The 25,835-nt window shown below is 38.6% G+C and overlaps 1 protein-coding gene across 2 annotated transcripts in view; it reads right to left on the reverse strand.

Annotated features, from left to right (window-relative positions):
• rbpjl (recombination signal binding protein for immunoglobulin kappa J region-like) overlaps positions 1 to 25,835 on the reverse strand; it is a 36,959-nt gene continuing 11,124 nt past the window's right edge. The window contains exons 3-12 of one of the 2 annotated variants that reach the window (XM_055221976.1): positions 20,229 to 20,363; positions 19,004 to 19,074; positions 18,804 to 18,919; positions 15,917 to 16,091; positions 15,088 to 15,225; positions 12,328 to 12,431; positions 7,451 to 7,591; positions 6,320 to 6,475; positions 6,121 to 6,224; positions 1 to 299 (exon numbers count right to left, since the gene is read on the reverse strand). In XM_055221976.1, coding sequence (XP_055077951.1) covers positions 2 to 299; positions 6,121 to 6,224; positions 6,320 to 6,475; positions 7,451 to 7,591; positions 12,328 to 12,431; positions 15,088 to 15,225; positions 15,917 to 16,091; positions 18,804 to 18,919; positions 19,004 to 19,074; positions 20,229 to 20,363 — 1,438 coding nt within the window. In that variant the 3' untranslated portion in view covers position 1. Of the gene's footprint in view, positions 300 to 6,120; positions 6,225 to 6,292; positions 6,476 to 7,450; positions 7,592 to 12,327; positions 12,432 to 15,087; positions 15,226 to 15,916; positions 16,092 to 18,803; positions 18,920 to 19,003; positions 19,075 to 20,228; positions 20,364 to 25,835 lie in introns of both variants that reach the window. The other variant, XM_055221975.1, reaches the window with a different exon arrangement.

Below are 25,835 nucleotides of genomic sequence, written 5' to 3' on the forward strand. Positions count from 1 at the left end.
CCTAACTCTGCATGAAAAGGTGGAAGTTAGCCCGTGTGAACTCTTGGTGTATGGTCTCCAGTAGGTCGTCCCCCTCCTGCGCCCCCTGAGCCCCCTCCTGTCTGCGGCCTTGCTCGGGACCCCGGAGGACAGGGGCCAGCTGGAGCTCAGGTGTGTAGGTGAAGCTGTACGCAGTGCGGTAGATGAGCCCGTCCAGTCTGATGACGGACAGGGGGACAGTGATGGTCCTCCGAAAACAACGCCAGCCCTCAGAGAAGACAGAGACATCAGGAACCACGCACACCAGGGACTTGGGGGATCTGAGGAGAAAACCTTGAAGTCAGTTTTGAAGGAGGTGCTACTCTGAGCTGTTAATATTATTGGTTTTCTATGTTACATAAAATAAACTTGTACAGATATACTGTTTCAGCAGCTCTTCAGGTCAAAATACGTCTGCTGTGTAACCTACTGTCTGCATCTGTCTGCAAGTATCATCCAAAGATTTTTTTGGATGATACTTGGTGTACAAAGTTTGAGAAAAGGAGCACTATGTAACTTTTTGGAAGAATGATCCACCACTTGCTTGTCTCCATGGAAATGTTAGTGCTTTTCCAAGAGTCTTGGTAGTTCTAGTTCTAGTTAACACAACCAAACCAAGCTGCATGTTTTCCAAGGTATTTTTGAGCAATAAAAAAAAGTTTTTCTTACATTATTTCAGGCATGGAAACAAGCAGGTGCAGACCCTCCACAAGAAAAGTTATATACTGAACATGTAACATTATGTAGCCTAACAAAACTTTTATTCTAACGCTGCAGTCAAAGTTACACCATTATTATTATTATTATTATTATTATTATTATTATTATTATTATTATTATTATTATTATTATTATTATTATTATTATTATTATTATTATTATTATTATTATTATTATTATCATCATCATCATTATTATTATTAATATTATTATTATTATTATTATTATTTTATTACATAGATGCCTTTCATTGATTGTCTGTTGATGTAGACTCAAAAATGATCCACTTTAACAGTAATATATCTCACAATATAAATAACTTAAAGCACATGGCCCTTGACAGGGTAAATTAAAAGTATGATGATCTTAAAATGTCGTTTTATCAAGAGATACACAGTTACACAACCATAATTTTTATATCTATGCAACCACATATGCAATATCTGTAACCCGAATAAGTAATAAATACAGAAACAGTTAATTAACAAGTTTAAAAAGTAGTTACATTTATTTTACATCTGGCAGTCATTTTGCTGATGTGGCCCTCAGTGAAAATGTGTTTGACACCCCCGATTTAAAGGAACACTATGTAACTTTTCTTGTGTTCTAGTGTTCTAGTGTCTGCTCCCTGCTTGTTTCCATAAAGATGTTATTGCTTTGTCATACAGTATGGCATTAAACGTATCTATCTCGCATTTATTCAGTAACAGTGCTTGTTTTTCAAGTTATTTTTGAGCAGGCTCAGCTCTCCACAGATCTCACCTGGAACTTGGTCTGGTGCTGTCATCACAATAACATCTCCATGGAGACAAGCAAGCGGTAGAAACTCCACCAGAAAAGTCACATAGTGTCCTTTTAATTTCACGGCAGTACTTCTACTTTTTTCATATCCAGTTACGTCCACATTTACCTTGACTATGCATTTTCTTCTTAAAAATCCAATCCTCGAAACCTACCGCATATATATAAACGCTTACATTGAAATAAACGTGTGGGCATTTTATAACCCTCTTTGCTGACTGCCTGACTTTCTGATGTTATTCATTCAAACCTTACTCAACCTCGCTGCGGTGTGGGAGACTCACGTTTCTAATTGGCTCCAGTCCTTTCACACAGACGGCTCATTGTGGATGCTGTACAAACACGGGATAGGCTACCTCTGCTGCTGATGGGGGCATATCCACCTATGGGACGTCCTGACCAAGCCATACCTCAGCACTTTGCCTTAAGGGTGGGGGGTCTGGTGTGGGCCCTGACGTCAAAAGGGGGGCTCCGGTTATGGGTAGTCGCGTGATTAGGGTTAGACTATTTTAGAAAGGTTTAGACCGTGAAGGTTGGGTTTAACTATAAGGTCTTTATTCAGGATGGAGGGGGGTTGGCGAAGGCTCACAGAAAGGATATGGACACATAGAGAGGTGGGAGCGGTAAACTGGGTGCCACGCGGAGTTTGAATTAAGATCAGAGGAGAGATGTTTGAGGAAAATGCTTTTGAGGGAATGGTTTTGTACAGTGGTATTATAGGAACAGAAATGGCAGGTGGGAGGCCTGGGTGATATTTGGTTATTTGGTTCTCAGTAGGGTAGTAGTAGTAGTCCTTTTGTTGATTAATCGATTAATCGGCCACTGGTGTCTTGGTTGAACAAAATATGTATTATTCCACAAATCATTTTATTTAGAGTACAAGGATTTATATGGGACAACAACTGAAAGAAAAAGTTAGTGAGTTAGTTTGCTGAATATTTGGTATTTGGTATTTTTTTAATCTCAACTTTACTCTGTTTCCTACCCTTTGGCATAAATAGTTGTTTTTGTATTAAGTCTCATACAGGTGTGGTCTTGGCAGTGGTGGAGTTAGCAATATGGGGAGTTTTTTTGTATTTTTCAAATATCTATTGTCTGTTTTTTTCCCCATTGTTCTTAAGATGCACATATTTATTTTAATTAGAGTGGACTGGAAGCTTCAGTTAAGGATCTTATTTAAACAGGTACTATTTAACAGAGCGGATTTGGTACCATTAATAGCCTAATCATTTTAAAATGTACATCAGGCACCCTGCTGTTTTCATCCTAAACTGGGGAAGAAGATTCATCAACATCTTGTTACAGACGCACATGGATAATTTGCATATCAATATAAGAATATACAATGCAAAGAGGCAAGGATGCAAGTAAGAATGAAAGGATGTAAGGAAGCAAGGATGCAAGGAAGGAAGAAAGGACAGAAGGACGTAAGGATACAAGGAAGGACCAATGCAGGAAAGAAAGCAAGGACACAAGGATGCAAGGAAGGGAGGATGCAAAGAATTAAACAAGGAAAGAAGGACGTAAGAATCACAAGTCTGTAGTAATTGAGGCATGTGACATTGGTCTGTTTAGGAACAGGAATGATGAATGTTGTGACAGCTTTAAAAGGCCAGCAAGGCAAGGAAACAAGGCGAAGAAGGAAGGAGGCAAGACGTAAAAAGGCAAGGATGCAAAAAAGGAAGGAAGCAAAGACACAAGGAAGGAGGCAAGGAAACAAAAAAAAGAGGCAAGAATTATGACTGTTGAATTGAGGGCTTGAAAATATATGTACTGAAAATTTTGAAAATGAAAAATGTATTTTTAATTTTAAAAAAACATTGCAAATGTATACTTGACTGACTTGACAGAGGAGTCTGAGGAGAGTGTGTGTATCTGCCCTGTGCTGCTCATGGGACCATTGTGTAAAAGATGTGTAGAGAGAGAGGGGTGAGTCAGCCCATCTCCAAATGAGCCATGAGTCTGCCAACGTGAGATTGAATATCAAAAAGTACGCACACACTGACACAGAAATAAATTATATTAGTTTAAGTAATGTTTCAGTCTAGACTTTGTTTTTTTGGACTACTTTTCTGTGCGTAAAATGAACTGGCAGGTCATCGTCTCCCTGTCTCCCTGTTCATTTATTACTGTGTAGGTATGGACAGTTTTGGCTTAATATGTGGCTAGTTAATACACATTCAGTGCATTCACTGCTCGTTCACTCATCATGTTTGTCTAAAAGTGGACCAGAACATTAATTCTGTGAACAGACTTTTTGATGGGTAGCTGTGTGAAAGTAAAGCTTGACAAGTAGACTCACGAGGTATGCTTTTGCCGACCTCAACACATGGCGCTCCAAAGAGCAAGGAAAGGTCCAGTTATAATCGTTCAATACTTTGATGCCTGTCCATTTTGTTCTCATCTTTAAATCTAAGGCAGCGGCAACAGGGCCCCTCCCTCTCAGTGAGACTAATCCATTCTAGCCTGAAAGGAGGAATGCTTTGACTTTTAAAATGGATTTGACAATCAGAAACCATTTTGAGGGTGTTCTCTTGTTAAAGTGAATGACCCATTAGAGGCCCTGAATGGCAATTGATTGGGGGCCCCTCCAAGTTCGAGGGCCCTAGGCAGCTGCCTACTCTTGCCTAATGGTAGCTCCGCCTCTGTCAATCAGCAGGACATGTTCTACCTCCCAGAAGGATATGCTATTTTGGTGATGGTCAAATAGTGATGTAAATTTATATTTGTCAATCCACTGGAACCAACCCTAGACCAATGAATCTAATAAATACACATTATTGTAAGATGCAGTTTACAGCAAGCATAAATCCATATACAGATGTGTCAATATGACTCTAGTGCATTAGTTCACTGCCTCTGAAACCAGTCTACTGAAAACAGTCCCCAGTAAACCACTACAGTGAGGAGGTGGACCTGTCTGGTATGTGATGTGTAAATGTGCAGATCTAGGGCACTGTTTTACGACAGCTCTTCTGTCTGAGTCACACTACACTGTACAGTTTTATTTGGTGTGACTTAGCTTGGCCTTCACAGCTACTACAAACAGTGCAAGAAAACCTAAAAAACAATGTATATAGTTACAGAATACTGAATACCTCCTTAAAATGTATTTTGCAATATAATCTGATGCATGGTCCAATCAGAGTACTGTTCATCTGAATACTTTGAATACTTTCACATTGAGTTGCATTATATTATAGTGTAAAAATGTGACATAGGATTAAAACAACTTATTGTTTGTGTTGTATTTGTTATGGATTGATTTATCACTAATTAGGGAAGAAAGAGTCGTAAATGTACACTGTTTTTCTCACTAATGCTAATGCTGCTAAAGTACCGCAATGTGTTTATATGATTTTAGGCAAGTAAGAGTGTTCTATTAAAAACCTCAAATGAAAGAGCAAAGCAAAAGAAAAATTCAGTTCTGTCACTGTAGTCAGTAGGTCACTGTAAACATAACGCAACAGGTATAGTTGTGTTAGTTTCAGTGTAGTTAGCTCCTCCTTCAGACAGATATAAGGCAGTGTCCTCCAGTGATCTTACCAGAACTGAAGAAGCGGCTTTGATGAGCAATAAAAAGTCTTAACTTTAGTCTAAACTTTTTTCTGGTTACATAATTGAAATTTTATTGCTATGGATCACACCAGGACAACTGAGGGATTACACAGATTTAATGTACCAGAATATTCCTTTAGTTACTTCCAAACACTGGCTACAACTGCTGTTTAGGGACACTGATGGATATCTCATATAAAAATGTTAACCTTAAAATTTCTCACAATAAAAAAATGAAAAGAACACCTGGTTGTCTCCAAGGATGTTTTACCAGGAATGTTCCACGGTATGGCATAAAAGCTAGTATTCAAGTCGTTATTAATATTATTATGTACATAGATTTTCCACATCATTTACTTGCAAACACATATTTAACCTATTTGCCCTAGCTCCTACTTCACTCCATGGTAGTGATAAACTACTTCCGCTGCTTCTAGGGTTGTGGAGGGTAGATTGACAGAAGCCAGGCTGCCAATCTGTGCCTCGGACCACCACCAATCACTTATTTCAAAGGATACCCACAGCCCCATCTGAAGTTTGGACAATTTTAATCAAATTCTATCCTTCATTTTCCCTTTCTGATAGAGACATTGCATTTTTGTGCGATGCTAGCCCTACACTGCCAGCTCAGTCCTTGTTATCAGAAGTATAATACTCCCTATAATGGAAGCGTAGCCAAATTGGACTTTGCTTGAATGAACCATACTATAATACCTTAAGGGTTCACGTTTCAGGTCTCGTACTGATGGTAAATAAACTTCTCCTAAACTTTTAAACGTCAGTGCCTTGTTACAGGATACAATTTGTTCTCAAAATGGCTTCATAAATAAAGATAACACACAAAAAGAGCATTTAAATGATTTTTTTGAATGAACATATCCCAAAGATCTGGCTGCCATTAAAGAGCTGAAAGAACATCTCAACACAAACACTACTCCTAGTCTATCTTTAAGGAGGAGACTACAGTTCATGTCAAAAAGTGCATATTACATAATTTAGGACCTTAAAATATCTTGTACTTACTTGAACATAGTCTCTGCCTCATGACTCCCAAACCACACTTTGACATGCGGAGTAAAGTTCTCTCCGTGGATCTCTAGCATCGCAACATGTCCGCCGCCATTTACCTGCCAACATATAGCATGTTTACTCTACCTCCTGTGCATGTTCACGGAGCATGTTAGCATCCCTGTACCTGTACCGTGGAGCCCGTGAGACCCACCTCCAGTGAAGAGATGATGGGGAAAGGGCTGACAGGGCTTTGGGCATGAGCCAGGCTCTGGTTAAAGCTGAACTCCACAGACTCAACCCCTATGATGGTCCAACAAGAGCCGTCGTTCAGTACCACTCGGCTGGGGTCTCGGGTTGGGCACTGGGCCTGGGGAAAGAGGCCGTACATGCATGCAGATATTGGAGGGTTTGGATTAAAGGTGACAGTTGTAAGTATACAACAAACAAATTGTGAAATGTAATTTAGAGAAGCAAGGTAATATTGTTATGTAATATCTACATGCTCACAGAAATAGTGTAAGTTGAAAAAGTACTAGTACTCATATGTACTTCAAATGTGCATATTGTGGTGAATGTTTCTGGGAAAGAACTACTGTCATCTACTGCGTATGGATGGGTGATATATTGGTTCTAATATCGGTGCCAGTATTAAGCTAAAAATATGGCTGTATGTCTACACAACCATGCAATTATTTTATATCCTTAATTAATATTTTTAGTATTGAACATCACTATATCTTAACATGAATTCGATGGTGTTGCTAAGGATTTTAAAAAAATTAACATCAGCGTCAGCAAATATCGGTTATCGGCCATAGTACCAAAACAAATACTGAACTGAATCAGTATCGGTATTAAAAAAAAATCCATATTGGACCATCCCTATTGCTAAGCGCTGTTGGCCTGACCAGCCATGATTAAATTGTTTTCTGTTCTGTTCTATACAGATAAGATACAGATACATTTGGACAGAAAATTGACCAATCAGAAAACTTCAGACAGTTACCATAGTAGACAGTTGTCATTGTATCCATAAAAAATATAAAAAGATACTACAATTCAGAAGTTTTGGCAATTGTTTAGATATGTGCTAGACTACTGATATGTACAATACTACTGTTGTTACTACTAACGACATGTCCTCTTATTGTAGCCATAACTATTATTATTTATTACTACTATTACCTGGGTAAAAACGTAGGTGTTCTAATAAGATTGCCTATTGAAACAACAAAAATGCTTAATACTAGGCTTTACATTCCTAATAATGGTGATCAATATTAAAGTTTATATAAATCAATGATAAAGGAAATCAGATAGTAATAGTAGTAGTCCTCCTCACATGGTACTGGATGATGTTGTCGTTGGACAGGCACAGATAGGACTGTGGGCTGTCTCTAAATTGAAAAGCACATTTGTGAAGCTGAGATACCGGCTCGTCCACATCCAGGATGGCATGCTGTTTGTTCACTTTACGGATCACCTAAAACAAGACAAAATCAAATATGATACCATAATCAAGGCTTGTTAGTAATACTCCCCAACTGAACAGATATGGGCAAATTTGCATTTTAGGATTCGTGGCATAGCCTGGAAACCTCTATACAATGTCAAATAAGAGGAAGAAATAAACTCAAAATAACTCAAAATAAATTGGCCCAAATTATTGTGGGCAAATCTTTTTACTACAAATGTATGTAATTCTACCATGAAAACCTCAATAATAATCATAATGCAGATGCAAAATTAATGTTCTGTTAAGATTCCAGTCTGTCTGTGTTTTCTTCTAGTTACAAACAAAAGATGTGATATTTTTCCACCCATACACAACATTGCATCACATCCTGCTTTGGACATAATGTTCTGACAAAGGCAGTTCATTTGTGACTATGTATAAAAAAGTAATACTGGAATTCTGTCCCAGACAAAAAAAACTCACATTATGTTGTGTCCACATAAAGGAAATGAAAGATGTTATCAGTGGTCTAAAATAACCATTCTTACCCCGATTAAGCTTGAGAGCATTCTGTAGAAAATATAAGACAAAACTAAATGAGTGGATTTCTTTGGGAAATGTGGAATTAAATACACAGATACATGCCCTCAATAGACTTACGTTAAAATTAACTCTCAGAGAAAAAATAAATATAGGTGTAGGAGTAGGTGTTTGAAAGAAAGATGAGATAGGTCCTGTCAGTTTGGGGGCTTGGAGAATATCAAATAGGGTGTCAAACATCCAAACAGCTCAAGTCTAAACCAAGTCTACATGAGGGCAAACCTGGGGCCAAACTGGATAAAACCTGGAGACCAAACCTGAACAAGAGTGAAGATTAAGGCCAGTTGCACACTGGGAATGAAAACAAACACACAAAAGTGGAGCGGTGTAATCACTCCACAGTGTGATCCAAATGTAAGGAGCCTGTTACAGTCATTGTAATGGTGATGCTAAACTACAGGCACAAACGCCATGTTGATGTCCCCAACTATTTCTACCGTTTAAGAACAGTCACTAGGAAACAGGCATCTAACACTGTCTGGCTGCTCTGATTGGCTGCTGATCGTAAGCAACAAAGTTCCAGCATGTCGGAACCATAAACTGTTTAACAGAAGTAAACTAAGGGAATGTGATGTCACCCATAGTGTTCGATTGCAACCAAATGAAGCTCACCAGGGCTAGCAGCTAATCTGCAGCGTTGGAGCATATTTGTAAATCTGAATGTGAAACCAAAGAACCTATCTGGAGTGGGGCTGTTGCAGCAGGGGGTGGTGCTGAGCAACAAAGGTGCCAATCAATCTGTTGTTCATGTTAGTGGGAGTGACTTGGAAAAAAGGCACCTGACTGGTCTGTTATTAATGTTCATATCTTGATTTAGAGACAAAATATTGAACTAAAAAACAACAGGATCATGTAGAGTGCTTTAAAACAGATCTGCAACCAAAGTGCCAGAAACACACTGACCCCAAAGATATGAGGAGTGCCACGACAAATAAATAATCACAAGAAGTGCTAATCAAGCCATGCCTCCACAAACTTGTTGAGAAGCCAATCAGGATTAAGTTACGTTATTAGTTAAGTTCATTGTACTGTACCTGAACATCACTAACCTTCTCCAGTCCAAACACCTGTCCCACACAGACACTAGGCCTGCAAGTCTATGATGCTGAACTTGTAACTTTCGTAGCCCATAGAATACAGTTCTACCTTTACCTCCCCAGACTGGACCACAATAAAACAGCAGAGCCAGCAGCCAGTCAGCAGGACCAGTCCCCCCAAAATTTAAACCACCATCCAAAATCCTCAACTGTGCAAACATATAGAGGTTCATATATGGAAGAGGGCCCACCATCGCGCTTATTATGGTAGCAGTTTAGGAGGTGCCCGGAAGGACCTGTACTCAGCAAATTATATGGGATTCCGTGAAGTGGTTTGTCCCGACGGAGTTCAAATTGGCCTTGCGTTGAAAGCCAAACAGCATTTTTCAGATTACCTTGGTTACGCAACACCGGTAACATCTGCTGGACAGGGCCATGCAGGTGATGAGAGATGGGATTTGAGGCTGAAAATTGGATATCTTTCAACACAGAAATATAGAAATTGCATGGCAGCGCCTTGCATGTGGATTATAGTGTTTATCTTAGTGGAACAGTGGAAGCCTATCTACAAGTAAAGCCTCAGATGTACAGTATAATATTTATCTTCGTCAAATAAGAAGGATCATGTCTGGATAGTTCCCCTAATCTAATCATGTGCCCCCCAGTCCGTACCCCGGTCTCATACCATGTTTCATCAAAATAAGCCCATATCTTTTTGTGCAGTCTAGACAGAAACAGAGTAGAGGTAATAAAGAATGTTTTGTCCAGTGTTTTTTTTTAAAGTCAAAGGGTCTATCTATAAAAAGTCTTCCAAAATTCCTAAATAGATTTCTTCATGGGATTTGAGATTTCAGTCTTGCTCATTTTCTGATGTGAGTTTGCTACTAGCTTGTCTCTACGAAGGTGTCATTGCTTTGCCCAGAATGTCTCACGGTATATTTATCATTGCAGTATATTAATCATCTCCACGGAGGCAAGCAGGCCATGTTACAGGTCATATCTTTGGAGAGGCGAGCGCTTTTGGACAATGGTCACATTTTTATGAAGTGCTTTTCCACCTTAAAGGCACTCAAAGCATTTTACATAAAAGAAATGCTCACTCATTCATTTACCAGTGTAAGCACACACTGGAGGCGAGTGGGTTAAGTGTCTTGCCCAAGGACACAACGACAGCATTCATATGTGCGAGCTGGACCACTCGATCAATGATGGTTATGTCAAGAGTGGAATTTGAACCATCAACCTCCGGATCAGTGGACAAACACTCTGCCAGCTGAGCTACTGCCACTCTCGTAGTGTATTTTTGAGCAAGAAAACAATGTAGTTGAATAAATGCAAGCAGATGAGTGCAATGGCATACTGTGGAACATTCCAGCCATAGCAATAACATCTCCATGGATACATACAGGCAACAGACTCTCCACCAGAAAAGTTACATAAGAGCCAAAAAATAAGGCTAAATGTTAAAATTGACTAGCTTAGTTGTGATGGAATATTTTATGACTGAAATGATAAAAAATTTGTTAAAGTGAAGGTGAACAACTTTAAAAACGCAAAGGCTACCATGATTTGACATATATATGAAACCTTTTTTGTTGAGGTCTTAAGTGGAAGCAACTTTTCAGAAGTGGCACTTCACCAGCATGATTCCATGGAAATAGAAAGTTACAACGTTTCATGTCATATATAACAAAAAGAACAACATTTCCATGGAAATAAGCAGCGTCTGGTTTGTGAAGTTGCAAGCCCCCTCAGAATAAGAACACCTGGTTTTCTATGTTTTTCAGACCAATAAAGACATGCAAAACGAAACAAAAAACATGCTTGTCTCTTTTTTTGGCTAAAACGTTACACAGTAGGGCTTTAAATGAAGGTATTAAAAAGCTAAACATTTATTTGATGCTTGTTAAAAAAAAAAACTAAAAAAAAAACAACAAACAAAACATTTCAAATATTACCTTCTCTTTCATGAACAGCTTTCTAATTTTTTCCATTATCAAAAATACAAACTTAAGCCAATCAAATTACATCTGTTAACTGACTACTTCTAATTCAGTACTATCAATTCAAAGGAGCACTTTTTATGCACATATCACCAACTCAAGGAAATGTATCACATGTAAAAATCAATTTACCTGTACCTGTTTGAAAATGTGTGATATTGATTAAAAATTAATCATATTTTGGAAACAGAAACAATATGAATTTCTTAATTTTTTATCTAAATTTTGTGGATTGATTTTTGTTTGCTCAAAGCCAAAACTTTATATATAAAACTTTAGTCAGGATGTTTCCATGAACATGGTAAAAATAACCCCTCAAATCATATGAAAAGTACTTTTTACTTTTCAGTCCAGTTGAAAATGTAGAAAGTACAGATACCTGCTCTCAAATGTAGTGAAGTAAAAGCAAAAAGTATCCACTGTACAGTTGACTTAAGTCAGAAGTACAGATATGTCATGATCCGCACTGTCTGTTCCACATTTTACCTCCTGTCCTGCTTCTTCCCTCCCTCACCTGCCGGAGCTGGGCTGAGCTCCTGGCTCCTCCTGCGCGCACCTGCAGCTTATTAGCGCAATCACCACCACCTGCCATGTATAAGAGGAGCCAGAATCAGATATTCAGTGTGAGATCATTTGCGTGTGTACATCCTGTTCGGTGCCGGAGCCTACGCGTGTCTTCACCCTGCTTGCTGGACCGTCCCTGCTGGTGCTGCCCACATCGTTGTCTCCGCTGCACTCTACGTTCCGCTCCTGGATCTTGGCCCGCACCTGGCTTCCTGCTCACTACCAGATCAACCCTCGTTTCTGTAATATTATTTCACTATCTGTAAATAAACACCATAAATCTGCCCCGAGTCTGCACTCTTTGGTCCACTACACCCACCGTTATGACAAGATACTTAAAAATTCTACTTAAGCACAGTACTTTACTACTTGTACTTCATTACCGTTCACCACTGCCAGCGACATAGTGAGCACCTAGAGTCCACTGGAGCCTGTGAGATTGACAGTATTTTCATCAACAATCTGGGGTCACCTGTACTGTCAGTGTAGCCTCATCCATGAGCGGTTTGATGTGTATACACAGTGCTATGTATTTGTGCAAGTAGACTGTGGGTCTTACCATTGGAGGCAGAGTTACCCCGGTCTCAGTGCACACCAGCTGGACCACACAACCATAACACACGAAGCTCTCAGTCAGGGCAAAGTCCGCTCTCTGCTCCTCCACTGAAAAACAGGGACAAAATACACATTCTATAGTTCATTTAGTGAACATGGAACTTAGAAAGACAACCGTTTTACTTCATTCTTACAGGCCCTGTACTAAATTTTGAACCATGAAAGAGGAACAGCTGTGGAATAGTCCCTACACAAGATTCCAACAACCTGCATAACTGGACAAAAAAAGCGTCACACCTGGAATACTGACATTGGTAATGGGACTTCGGCTCCTTTGTGGTATCCGAATCAATGGATCAGATCGGTTTAATTACATGACGGAAGCCAATGTGAAAACTCACTTTATCTACAAACTAATCACAGAGAGAAACGACCAAGACTCAGATGTATTTAAAATGGTTCAAACTGAGTGGAAGTGTATACATTTTGAAAGGATTAAATTCTAAATAAAATGTTGCACTATAATAATAAGTATTCAAAAACTGTTATTTAGATGTCAAATCATTTTTTATTTTTTTTTGCACAGAGCCTTCACTTGTGTTTCCTGCTCTGCTTCTGTGCTGATTCTAGTGTTGGCTCAGCGTTAATCAGGATAAAAATGCATAAAAATTTTAAAGAAAAAGATTTGGCTCTTTTCAAAACTGAGATCCGGTTCCAGCTATTCACCTCAAGGAACCGTTCCAAAGAGCTGACTCATTCCCGAATGTCCGAATGTTATACTCTATATAAATTCTGCTACTGCTAGTAATGCGAGTTTGTCCTCTGCACTTGACCCATCCTTCAATGCCGATTCCCTATGGAGATTGTGCCATACTGAAGCATTATGTAGGTTATAACCAACGGAACAACATTTCAGCGCAAACAAGCAGAGTCAGGTTTGTGGAGATGCAAGTGGAAAGTGTAATGAAGATCCTTGCATTTGACATATGCTTCAATGGTGCTGGGACAACCTGTCAGGAGCAACAGGGACCCACCTCAAGAACTTGAGCTAGGTTTGGTTAGGACTACCTTAGCTGGAGGATTTTACATACAAACTTAAATACTACTACTAGTACTCTACTTCAATGGTTTTCAGAAATTAATCTTTCATCCAAATTTGGTCATAAACATTTAAACTTCTGAATTTTATTGTGATGGAGACCAGAAGAGGGTCTTTGGGATATTTTCATACCAATAAGGCATCTCTGGCCTCAAAACGTCTGAGAACCCTCTTGTTAATACTATATAGTGTGCAGTACTATAGACTATAAATCCCACAATCTCTGCCAATACTTCCACTACTTTTACTATATATCTACAGATACATCCTGCTATTCAAAGATCTTCTCTGCCAAAAAATACACAACCTTTTATTACATTTTAAAGATTCTTTGTGGTTCAGATAAGCCTGCCACATTAAAAGCTCAATAAAAAGTACGTAATCAAATACAGAATATTTCTCTCCAGAGCAGATGAGTTGGATAAGAGGGGTTATGGTTTGGTGGTGGGAGGTCTGACCGAGCCAGGGTCACAGTGTTAAATAAATAAGTGCAGATTTAAACAGTGTTACCAGATGAGACAGACGTGAATGGACCATACACTGACTGTATTCATGCACAGAGAGAGACAGAGAGTGGAGGCCAAATGTATGTGAAAAGGACTCAGGTGGAGGGTTCAAGGGCCTGTCTATGATTTCAATTTATTCTTGTGGAGATAAATGCTCTCAGCATTATACATTGTATGGTAAAAGCTGCTAAATGAGAAAAAAAATGGAGACTGTAAAATATAATCTATTCATTTTACATAGCATTTTATTGAGTAATACTAAGTCTTCAATAAGAATCATGGGAAACCAGACACTTGATTCTCTGTCATGGTGCATTTTGAAGAGGCTAACAAAAAGGCTAATAGTAGGCTGAGGTTGGACCTATAACCTGATTCAGTCCCCGAAAGTTGTCATGGTGCAATAGAAAGACAGAAAGGACTAAGTGGGCGGGGCTAAAGGTTCAAACTAAAACAAGTTCCTGACTCATGGTTTGAAATCAGGTACAAGCATTTTAACTGTAGTAAAATAGTTTTTAAAGAATCAGTGTTTGAAATAATTACCTGGATGTGATATATTTAAAAAAGAATAAATTAAGCTTTAATATTGAGACCGTGATATTATTGCAACATACAAAAGTACCCTGTTATAATTTTTTCTAGTTCTGGAAAACACCTTTTACTTTATACAGTAGGCTATATTGTATATTGTATTTAAATGAAGGAGACAGTGATTGCCTATTCAGTTGTAAAAGCATTTTGTTTGATGAGAACCATAAGGAAGTAAGTGCCAGCGACAAACAGTTTCATCCAATGTACTTTGATGGGTGAGCACTATGTTGAAACAATTTCCTGTGACTTTTCTAGACAATGGTTTTGTTTGTAACAGCAACAGTAGAGTAAGAGAAGGGATTAAGTGGGCAAAGCTAACAGTTTATTCTGCTAATCTGATTTAGTCAAGATGTTCTTCACTCATTGTTCAAAAATCTTGGCTACAACATCATTTCCCAACAACAACTTAAGTAGGATCAAAAACATCATGATGATTGTGTTGTTCATAGACACAATCGTCATGGTGCAAAATGTTTATAAAGAACACACTTGGCTGTAAAAACCATTAACTATCAAACCTAAAGTGTCTTGCCAATAAGTGAATAGAATAGGTGCTAACGTAACACCATACCCATAGTGATGGTGAAAGCTGTCCAGTGGCGGGCGCTGGCGACAAAAGCTCCTCCCTCCACAGAGAGGTACCGCGTGGACACAGTCTGGGAGCGCAGGCGATTAAACAAGGCCACTCTGGAGCACGATGAGATGCACACTGCAGATACAACAGCAGAGAATAAACACATACACTCCTAGGGTAATATTCATTTAAAGGCACTGAAAGTTACCTGCTTTATAGTGTCTAAAAAGATGAAAAACAGAACTTTTTTTTTTAAATGTTGCAGTTCAAAGTTATTTACAACTTTCTTAACTCATTCCAATTATTCACCACAATTTGCAGTCATGGTAATGCTAACAACTAAGATGTTAACCACGCACTTCCTGCTTCACATACAATAAAAAGCTTTTTGTTGCCGACAGCACACAGCAGTCTCAGAGTCGCTTTTACAGTACATCTGTAAGAAAAAAAAAGCTCAACTAAATTAACAAAAATTGGGTAAAATCACTTTAGAGCTAAGCATCAAAAGGATGTGAGACTTTGGAGAATTTAGCCTATAAGAAATCTTCAAAATCCTGACAAAAACTAAATTGAAATGTCAAAATTAATAGAGACCTGCCATAAAAAAAATATTCTAAAATATCTTAAAAAAATTGTTTTTGATATTATCAGTGTGATATAGGTTTTGCAATCTAAACAGCCTCTTGTGTAAAGTGTTCAGAGGCACATTAAGTAAAAGTAAGCACTGATAATATTTTAGCTTGCTAAATGCATATTATTTAAAAAGTACTTTCTTAATAAGTAAAGAAAAAAGTTTTTAATGTTGATAATTTGTGTATGCCCTCACAGTCAGCGTTCTTCATGGACTGCCTCTTCTGCGAGGGTTTGGAGATGACTTTGATGAGGCGGCTGTGGAAGGAGCCCACTTCCTGTCTGCCCAGGAAGAGGCGCAGGAGCAGGCGGAAGTGCTTCCTCTTGTCCTGGTCCGAGATGTACAGGGACTTGGCACAGGCAAACAGCTGCTGCACACAAAACAATTACACATTATCTCCTGTTCATTATTTTAAATGTAAGCTTTTGCTTATATACATCTTTTCTATGAGCATATAGTTTGGAAATAGTTGAAATTTGATTTTATTTTTTACATTTTTAAACATTTTACCAACATTATACAGAGCTGAAAATGTCTATCCTGCATAACTTTTATTGGTAGTGCTACAAGTTACAGGTCAGGTTTGTGGGGTGGAACAGTAAGAATGCATCTTTTTTTGAGCAATAAAATCTTGCCTAATTCAATATAGATGCATTTAATATCATACAATGGAACATTCCAGGCAAACTAATAACATCTCCATAGAAACAAAAGGGCAGTGTACCCATCATCAGAAAAGTGAAGTAGGGCACTTTCAAATTTTTGCTTCTTTATAATATACAGTATTGGGGGTGTGAGTTTAAACAATTTTAACAAAAGAAGTAGTCTTGGTCGACCTAACTCCTGTTCACATCACCTGGATGTAAGACATATTGTGCTAAAAGACTCCATGCTTATAGCGGTAGTCCTGCATCGCAGCATCTACCAGCAACAGAAATGCTCAGAACAAGCCTGGTGATGATACATGAACCACGCAGGAGACCTTCGGATTTCTGTCTTTGACACACAGACCAGGGAAAATTGAAATAGAGTGATTTCTGGGCTCAGAGAGAGATAACCTTGTAAACAGGATTAAAGAACACATATGTATTTTTGTGGCTTTAATTACGCTTTCAACGTTCTTTGGTCACTTTGGGATGATTATTTCATATTTTCTAACTTAAAATAGAGACTTAATAAACTACATGTCCATTTTCAAAGAGGAGTTTGGAGGTGCATCTTCTGTCTGCAACAAGAATGAACAATTAGAAAGTAAACAATTGAAGTCCTTATCTCCTACGAATGCTATGATAATAGAGCCATGCATTCATTCAAACAATATTTGACTACATAACAAATCTGGTGGAATGAGTCATGGTTTATGGACTTAAAAGCTGTGCAGAAGTTCAGGTTTTTACCCGTGACACAACAATCCAGGCAAAATACAAACAGAGCCTTTTTGAGTGCTCAGACAATTTAATGGATCACTGAAACAAACATGAATGAAGAAAATGCATCTCCAGTATTTGCTGAGGGCACAGTAGTATAACATGGTTGAAACTGCAAAAAAAAAAAAAAAAAAAAAGTATTCTGTAGAGAAACAAGTGTGAATAAAGCTAAATACAACTCCAGGTATTGATGGGCAACAGTGTTATAAGCTCAAAAAAGTCAATTTTGCATAACACGTGTCCTTAAATAACCAAATTCCTTGGCAACATTACATTAACTGATCCCACATAATCTCATAAAAGCTGTGCTATCCTCTGACTGTAGAATGTGGATGTTTAATGCCTTTGTGCTTCCTCTGAGAGTACACGAACAGTGGACACAGCACACTGAGCCTGCTCTGTGCTGTTTGTTTCTAGTTCCACAGTGGACTGTCATAAAAGCCTCTGTAAATACACTGTAGTCTTAGACCGCCTAGTCAAACAGCTCAAGTTCAAAGACAGAGTAAACTGCAGTGACAAACGCATTAACATTCTTTCCACTCAGCAACACATTGTGGGAAATGTGAGTACTTACAATTTGGTTTCATTGTCAGCGTAAAATGGTTTTGGGAAGTATCAAGTTTTTTTACTTCGTACTTGGTACTCATTGATTAAAATCATAGACTGTATATATAATTGGACATAGCTAACCTGCTAGCCACCACATTCCAAACAGGAAGTGAGCATGGGTGCGCTTCCTGCTCCATCGACTCTAGTCACAATTCACTTTCTATTGAAAAACTGTTGCCCCCTCTCTGTACCTGCAGCTCATTTTGGTCTTAAAATGTTCATATTAACCCGCTCTACATAGTCATGTTATTTTTATTTCACTATTGTGTCAGTAAATCAAGATATGAATATTAATATCAGACAAATCATGCGCCTTCTTTCTCTGAGGTCACTCCTACTAGCGTTAACAACAGGTTTGATTGACAGCTTTGCTAAGCGTAATAAACTGGAGGTACGGGTGGAAAGGTGCGTTACCTTCAACAGTCTCGCTCTGAATTGGCTCTTTGGTTGCTCTGATATTCACAGTCCGAATTCCAAATATGGAACTTGGTTCCAAATTCACCCTGTAACCGCTAACCCCGATGAGCTTCATTTGACTGGAGCTGAACGCTCTGAGTCACGTCACACTCAGTCCATTTCTTTAGACAGTCTATGGCTAGAATGTATGTCAACAAATGGCAGTTTTATCCCTGCTTAAACTAGTGGATGCAATGTGAAATGCTTTGTTATCTTTTCAGGTTGCACTATGTCAAGTTTCTGGTGGAGGTTATACCATGCACTTGTCTTCATAGAGATGTTATCGCGTTGCATGAAATGTTCCACAGTATAGCATTCAATTTCTCTCTATGAAATGAAGCTGGCAATTTTACCATTCAAATCTGTGGAGAGGTGACCCCGCATGTTCTTTCAATATTATTAAAAATAATTGGATAAATGCAAGATAGATATGTTTAACACCGTACATCTAGAGACAAGCAGAAAGGTTATATAGTACTCCTTTAAGGCACAGTACATTTTTATTATCATTGTAAAGCCACCTAATTATTTACAGAAGTAATCTTTTTGGTACAGACACATTAGTTATTATTCTGTCACTGCGGTCTCACCCTGGAGTCCGGTTGCTCATCAAACACCAGTTTAAAAGCGTCGCTCTGTGATTGGCTGGAGCAGTCCAGACACATGTACCCTCTGACCTGGTACACCGAGTCTCCAAAGCCAGACGCTAATATAGGGCAATAAAAAGCATACAAGTACAGTCACTACCACACTGGGTTTTACTGTTCATTCAAATATATTGACACTTCACCTTTGAGATTGTCCTGCATGAGCCTCCATCCTGGACCACTGATGTACACACAAGGAGGAGGACAGAAAAACCTGGAGGATTTTAAAGAACACATATTATGAATTGTACTGTTGTATTGTTAAACATGCTCTTATGGCATTTCATGCTTTAGACCGTAAAATAATTGCCATATATTGAGGCAGACACTATTTTCCAGCTTGGGCACTCCCTATACTAAAACCTGGTTTAAGGTTCCAAAAGGAATTACCATGGGGAAAACCAAATTATAGTTAATAATAAACATGCCCCAACATGTTCATGTAAGCACACAGTTGGAATGAAGGCGATGTGGCGGTAGAAATGCTTACAACAAGCCTGGCAGTGGTTTATGGATTTAAAAACTGCCTGTGACGCAACAATTCTGGGAAAACTTGAACCATATATTTTGCAATGACGTAGGAGAACCAGATTTATTGGTCATCAAGCAAGTATGTATTAAGCTAAATATAGCTCCAGGTATTTTTTTGATGACCGAACAATAGTATAACACAGTTAAAACCTCAAAAAGTCAATTTATTATGCATGCTTAAAACTTTAAAACTCTTTTGCATTTCTATATCATATTTACCTGTCGTATTTAACTTCTAATAATATGTAAAGTAACTGCTTTCATTTTGTATTTGAAAGCTTCAGTTTGATGCCTGACACTGACATCTAGTGGCAGAGGCGGGGAATGAAGCCGATTGGAATAGTTAAAAGCAGCATGGCTAATTATCAACATGGCTTTAGCAGATCCATGCTATTTTGGTTTTCAAAAAAAGTAAATAATAGTAAAGGGGTACTGTGTAACTTTTCTAATGGCTTTTGGTGGTGCATGTGACTGTGTTGGATAGTATGGTATTTAACTTATCTATGTCCTTAGACACAGAGTAGAGGCCACTAGGCAAAGTTACAGGGTAGATCTGTGGAGAGGAGACACCTGCTCACAGTAAGAATGTATATTTTTTGAGCAATAAAACTAGCTGTAATTTGATATACAAGATAGATATGTTTAATGCCATAGTGAGAAACATTCCAGAAAGACCAAAAACATCTCAGTGAAGTCAAGCAGGTGACGGACACTTCTCTATCACTGCAAGACTGTATTACAAGCTAGGCTAAGTTAGGAAATGACATTAAAACCATGAACCATTTTCAACAGATTACTTACAAACTCAAACTAGAGAATATGGATTAACATGAGTACCTCTTCTCGTTGCCGTAGGACTTCTGCGCGACCTTGGCGTGCAGTATAGTGATGTTTTGGTCCATGTGGGAGTCTCTCAAAGCTTCTCTGGTGGTCTCTACAAAGTGACAGGCCTGGAACTCAGACTCCAGCCTCCTGAACATCAACAACAACAAAATGTGTTAGTACTTGGGAGCAATTATCTTTCATTCTAAAAGGTTTAAAATCAATTCAGGACATCGCACATTTTGGTAATAAGTGCTTGCTTCTGAATGGAAACTCAATGCAATAGCAACATCTTGTGATATTGGGTGTGTTTGAAGAAGAGATAGATAATATTTTAGTGCTTATATTGATAACAGGATTTTTTTTCACATACCAGCATCAGATATCTAGTGCCCTTTTTTTACTCCACCTTAACCACACATTCGATTTCACAAATGATAATAAAATTGGCTACATATGGACAGGACATGTCTCATGCAAAAGCTCAAAACTGTCACAATTCATTCACTGAGCTGCAGAGGCTGCACTAGCACTGATTCATGATTGGCAGGTGCTGGGGTTTAGGTAGTCATTCAGATCAGAGAGACTCCTTTGGTTTACACAACTGGATTTCAGCATTGAAACTGGCAACCCAAATGTTCTAATGCTGATTAGTTTCGAATGACTGGATGAATGAATTCCAATGATGATTTGTTCTTAATTAGAAAAAACGACATGATATACCATTTATTTATGTTATAATTTGGTGTTTTGGTTCCCAAGACGATTATTCAATCAGAAAGCAGAATGAGCCTCACATGAGTCTCTGTTTAAAACTGGCAACCCAAATGAGAGACTCATGCGAGGCGCACTCTGTTTTCTGATTGGATAAACATCTTGAGAACTAAAACACCCAAATATAACATAAACAACTTGTCCATCATGTCCAATGTTTTTGTAATGAAGAATAAATCAGCATTACATGTGTAAGAGATTTTTGATTTAAACATGTCTACCATGTATTTGAGAACACTGTTAGCTCATGTTTAGGAAATTTCAAATCTCACATATGGTTCCTTTCAAATTGCAACTGGATAAATTCAGCACTATTTTGGTTGTTTTGATATCTTCCACTTTTGATTACATGCTGCTGTGTACTGTCATTATAAAGCAGATTGACAGGAAATGACTCTCTACTCTGAGTATTACAGTGTTATACCAACACACAAACAGCTAATGCCCCAGGTGTTAGAGTTTGCAGAGCTTCTACTTTCTGTGGTTTAATGAAGTCTTAAAAACAGATCCTGTAGAGGAACACACCACGCTTTGTTAAGATTAAATGCCCAAGTAATTAAAAATGTAATGTTATGTTAATACCTTGGACAATGATCTTACTATGACTATCTAATTCTATCTATCTCTATCTATAAGACGTTATTTAGCCAATTTAAACAACACTGTAGCTCTTCTGGCTTTGTTCTGTTAAATGTCACAGTTTTATGACATGACGGTTTTAATGTGGGCTGTAAAAGTGCTCTTAAAAAACTGTGAGGTACTGTCTGCAACTTTATGCACAATGACTTTTAGTTTGGAAAATAGAAAGTATATGTTTGGAAAACTCTTTTTGTCTTCTTTTTATAACAAACATTTGCATTTTCTTTTAATAAAACCAGTCAGTTAACACCCCTGATAAAAGTGGAAGTCCTATGAAACAGGTAATTAGCAATTGCTTTTTTTGTCAACAGCAGGGAAAAATGCTACTGTATTGCTAAATGCTACATATATCCATATTTAACACCTAAATGACAGTAAACCAGAGCTGCTAGCATGATAACTGGTAATTCACAGGTAATGGTGCAATAAATGTTTGACTTCTATTGAAAAACAGCAGCTCCTCTCATTCACTCATTCTGGTCTTTCAAATTTCATATTAACCTGCTTTATATGATCCTGGATTTACGGTGAAATTAAAAACTGGCACACACCTGGGTTGAGATGGTTGGCATAAATAAAACTGCAAAAAGAGCACATAACACTGTCCAGTCTCGATTCCCTTGTCTGTATAAAATCGGAGGGACTTCTGTCGGTGCATTTTTTTGCCTTATGTTCATTTTCAAGCAGGGTTTTCTGCATTTTAGCTAAACAAATGACAATATATTGCCCCTTTACTCTTTGCAGGGATCAAATTGGTCAAAATCAGGGACACCTATGACATTTCTTGTTCAATGATTTTGGATAAATCTGCTGGGGGAGGGGACAAAACTGGGACTGTGCCAGGTACATAGGGACGTCTTTGTCACCCTATTCTGGATGTTGCTCTTTCACTATTTTGTCTATAAATCAAGATATGAACATTAATAGCAGTAAATAATGTGTTGGAGAAGTTTTAATCGCAGTGTGTCATCTCTGGACTCCGAGTTTGCAATGATGATGATGATGATGAATACTATGAAAGCTATCATACAAAAGTAGCTGTAGCAGTGCAGTCCAAATAATGTGATTAGTGTCAGAGAAAGTTGGTTTTGGCCCATGGAGTGTGTATGGGAGTGTGACTAATAGAATCTGGACTTGACAGGGAGTTAATGAGTGAGCAGCCTCTAAAACAGCAGGAGCGCACTTTAACAAGGCCTGTCTGCCACACTCACAAACACTATATGCACATGCACCTGGCCATGGGGCTACAAGTCAACTATAGCAAATAGCAAGGAGAGAGTTAGCTTCCTCTGGTGCTTAAAAATATGTGTAATAGGGAGGTCTCTGAGGCCAGTATCAGGGGTCTGTTTCAGCTTAATGTAAGAGCCTTCACACTGCCAAATGGATTACTTCATATGTGAACATCATTACAGTGGAACATAAATTAAAAAATACATATTTTGGCAAATTTGTTTACATTACATTTACTGTTAATTTTCTTTAAAGCACACTGCCTCACAGATAAAAACAATTATAAAACATCCAAAACATCCAAAGGTGGCAGAGTGGCTGGCAATCTCACTGGGGCCTTTTCTTTGTTTCTCCCTGTGTCTGGGTGGCTTTCTCTGGGCACTCCGGTTTCCCCTATCAATATAAACCATGCACCACAGGCACAATCCTCCACCTGAGGCCGTCCAAAGTCCAGCACGAGATCTGGACTTGTTCCCGGGCACAGTGGTCGCCCACTATGTGACCAACCACTCCCGCCTACTTTCTGTAAGAATGGGTCTGGAATCTGACCATAAAGTGTGACAAGTAACAGCACTAACTAGGGATGTTTCAATCACAGCTGCTAATTTGTGTCACCTGTCTCTTAAATGTGTAAGACATCGCCCCTTAAATATTGTCATTAACATTTAGAACTAAATATATGACTTCTTATATCTCACAAATAGACAATATGTTTCTCTGATTGGTTAATCTGAATGTCAGTCACAGCCAATCAGGGAGACAGGATACTGTTCCAGACCCACGTCTTTGTAAAGTTTTGTCAAAGTGTATGATTTTGACTGGCCAGACACCCAGTGTGCCTGACAGGTTGCCCCAGCGGCACTGAAGCATGGTTCAAATAAACAGAAAAACAGCAATCTCACAGGGATCTTAAAGGAACTGTGTGCAGCCTGCGCTCTTACGGTATTAAAGGATCTACAATCACAAATGAATCTGTATTTCCAGTTTCTTGACCTGTATACAGGACACATATAACATATACATGTATATGGACAAGCTCAGGCCATGCCTGATGTGAAACCTTAGAACTGTCAGAATTCACTCACTGAGCTGCAGAGGCTGCACTAGCACTGATTCATGATTGGCTGCAGGTGCTGGGAATTAGGTAATGAGACAATCAGCTTGAAAACCAAGACACCAAATTATAACGTAAACCCTTTGGCCACCAATGTTTTTTTGGAATTAGGAATAAATCAGTACTACAGTTGGTGTCAGAAAAAAGCTATACTTTATTTGAATTTGTCTACATTGTATCTAGGGATAAAATCATGTCTATAAAATTTTAATAAAAATGACCCATTGTTCCTTAAAGGTTAACAGTTGTTTTTTTACATGATAAAATGGCTACTTCTTTCCTGGTTGAACTGACCTGTCTGTCTTGGCTGTGACATAAGTCTCTGCTAACTAACTCACACAATGGTGCACATATTCTGTGGATACTGCATGTTTTGTTCCACTGACCTGTCCCCAGTTCAGGGTTCAGGGTTCATCTATCCCCAGCCCAGTATATATGTGTGCGTGTGTATGTGTGTGTGTGCATGTGTGCATGTGTCTGTGCGTGTGGCCAGTCACCAGGGTGCCAGGACTGCTCTAAATTAGACCCTCCCCTCTCTAAAGGTCAAAGGGCAGTCTGTCAGCGACTCACAACCTCTGGCATTTCACACCGTCAACACAGAAAGAAAGGGAAAGTACACATAGGGGGAGGGTCGCAAAGACGTAAGTTTATCCCAAAAACACATACTACTTCCACAAAAATAATAGCAGTTCTGGGGTCAAATATTTGTGTTGCTGGATATCCCAGGGGAAGGGGAATTGTTGTACTCGTTTTCCCTCAAATCCCTCACCTGGCTCTCACGAGACTGACATGTGTTGCCCTCTTATTAGAGTTCTACACATCAGTGTGGGATGGTTCTCACTGAAGGCGTACACGACCATTGATCGGAACATTCAAACAAATACTTCATGTACAGGCATCATCCCTGTCCACGAATGCACAGTGTCTCCCAAACAAAACAGTGTTTCCAAAGAAAATAGTTCATATTTTCACTAAAATAGACCGAAGTACATATGTCAGCGTTGCCAAGTTTGTTTTGGTTCATTCAGCGCTGGCTTCTGCCCAAACCACAATGTTGCCCTGTGATTGGTCAGTTTTCGCACCACTGATTGTATGGGACATAGCACATGCTTCAGTTGGAGCTGAACAGGACAGTTTCTCAAGAGTTTTTGAAGTCACAAAAATGGCGAGAATTTGTCTCGCTGATAATCTTGACATTGCCTGAGATTTGAATTGTTCACTGAATGTCTCTCCCCTTTTCTGACCTCCCATCAACATCTGACCTATGAATAAAATCAAGTGTAAATATTTTGAATTCAGACAATTCATCTTGATTTCAATTTGACTAATTTAGATTTACTGACTTTGAGAAAAATGACTAAGTAAGTAAATATGATATACCAAATCAAAGATGACCAATTTGCATCATATTAACTTTCAGCTGTGTATCCCTCTGTCATCTTGAAGAATAAACTCCACTGGCGCCAGTGCACAGTGGTGTACTATTGAATAATTGGTTGATGAAAACTGTGCAAAGCAGATGTAGCTTAACGCATTTTGCTGGTCTCTGGAGGAAGTGAGTGGTAAAAGAGTTATAGGAGCAGTGGAACAAAATGATATGGTTTGTCAATGTTCTCAGCCAGTTATTCTTAGGCAAGTCTATAAATTCAGTCATCACAGTAAAAAGCAAAAGGTGCTACCAACTTTAATGAACTAAAGTATTTTGGTTTATTACTTTACTCAAATTTTGCACATGTCCATTAATCCTTCCCTCTCTCGTGAACAAAATACTGAGATACTTGAACTCCTCCACTTGAGACAGGGACTCTCTACCCACCAGAGAGCAAACCACCTTGGCACACCCAGCTGCAAACCACCCCAGTGCC

The sequence above is a fragment of the Periophthalmus magnuspinnatus genome, chromosome 5, assembly GCF_009829125.3.
Source record: "Periophthalmus magnuspinnatus isolate fPerMag1 chromosome 5, fPerMag1.2.pri, whole genome shotgun sequence".
In the NCBI taxonomy this organism is placed as follows: domain Eukaryota; kingdom Metazoa; phylum Chordata; class Actinopteri; order Gobiiformes; family Gobiidae; genus Periophthalmus; species Periophthalmus magnuspinnatus.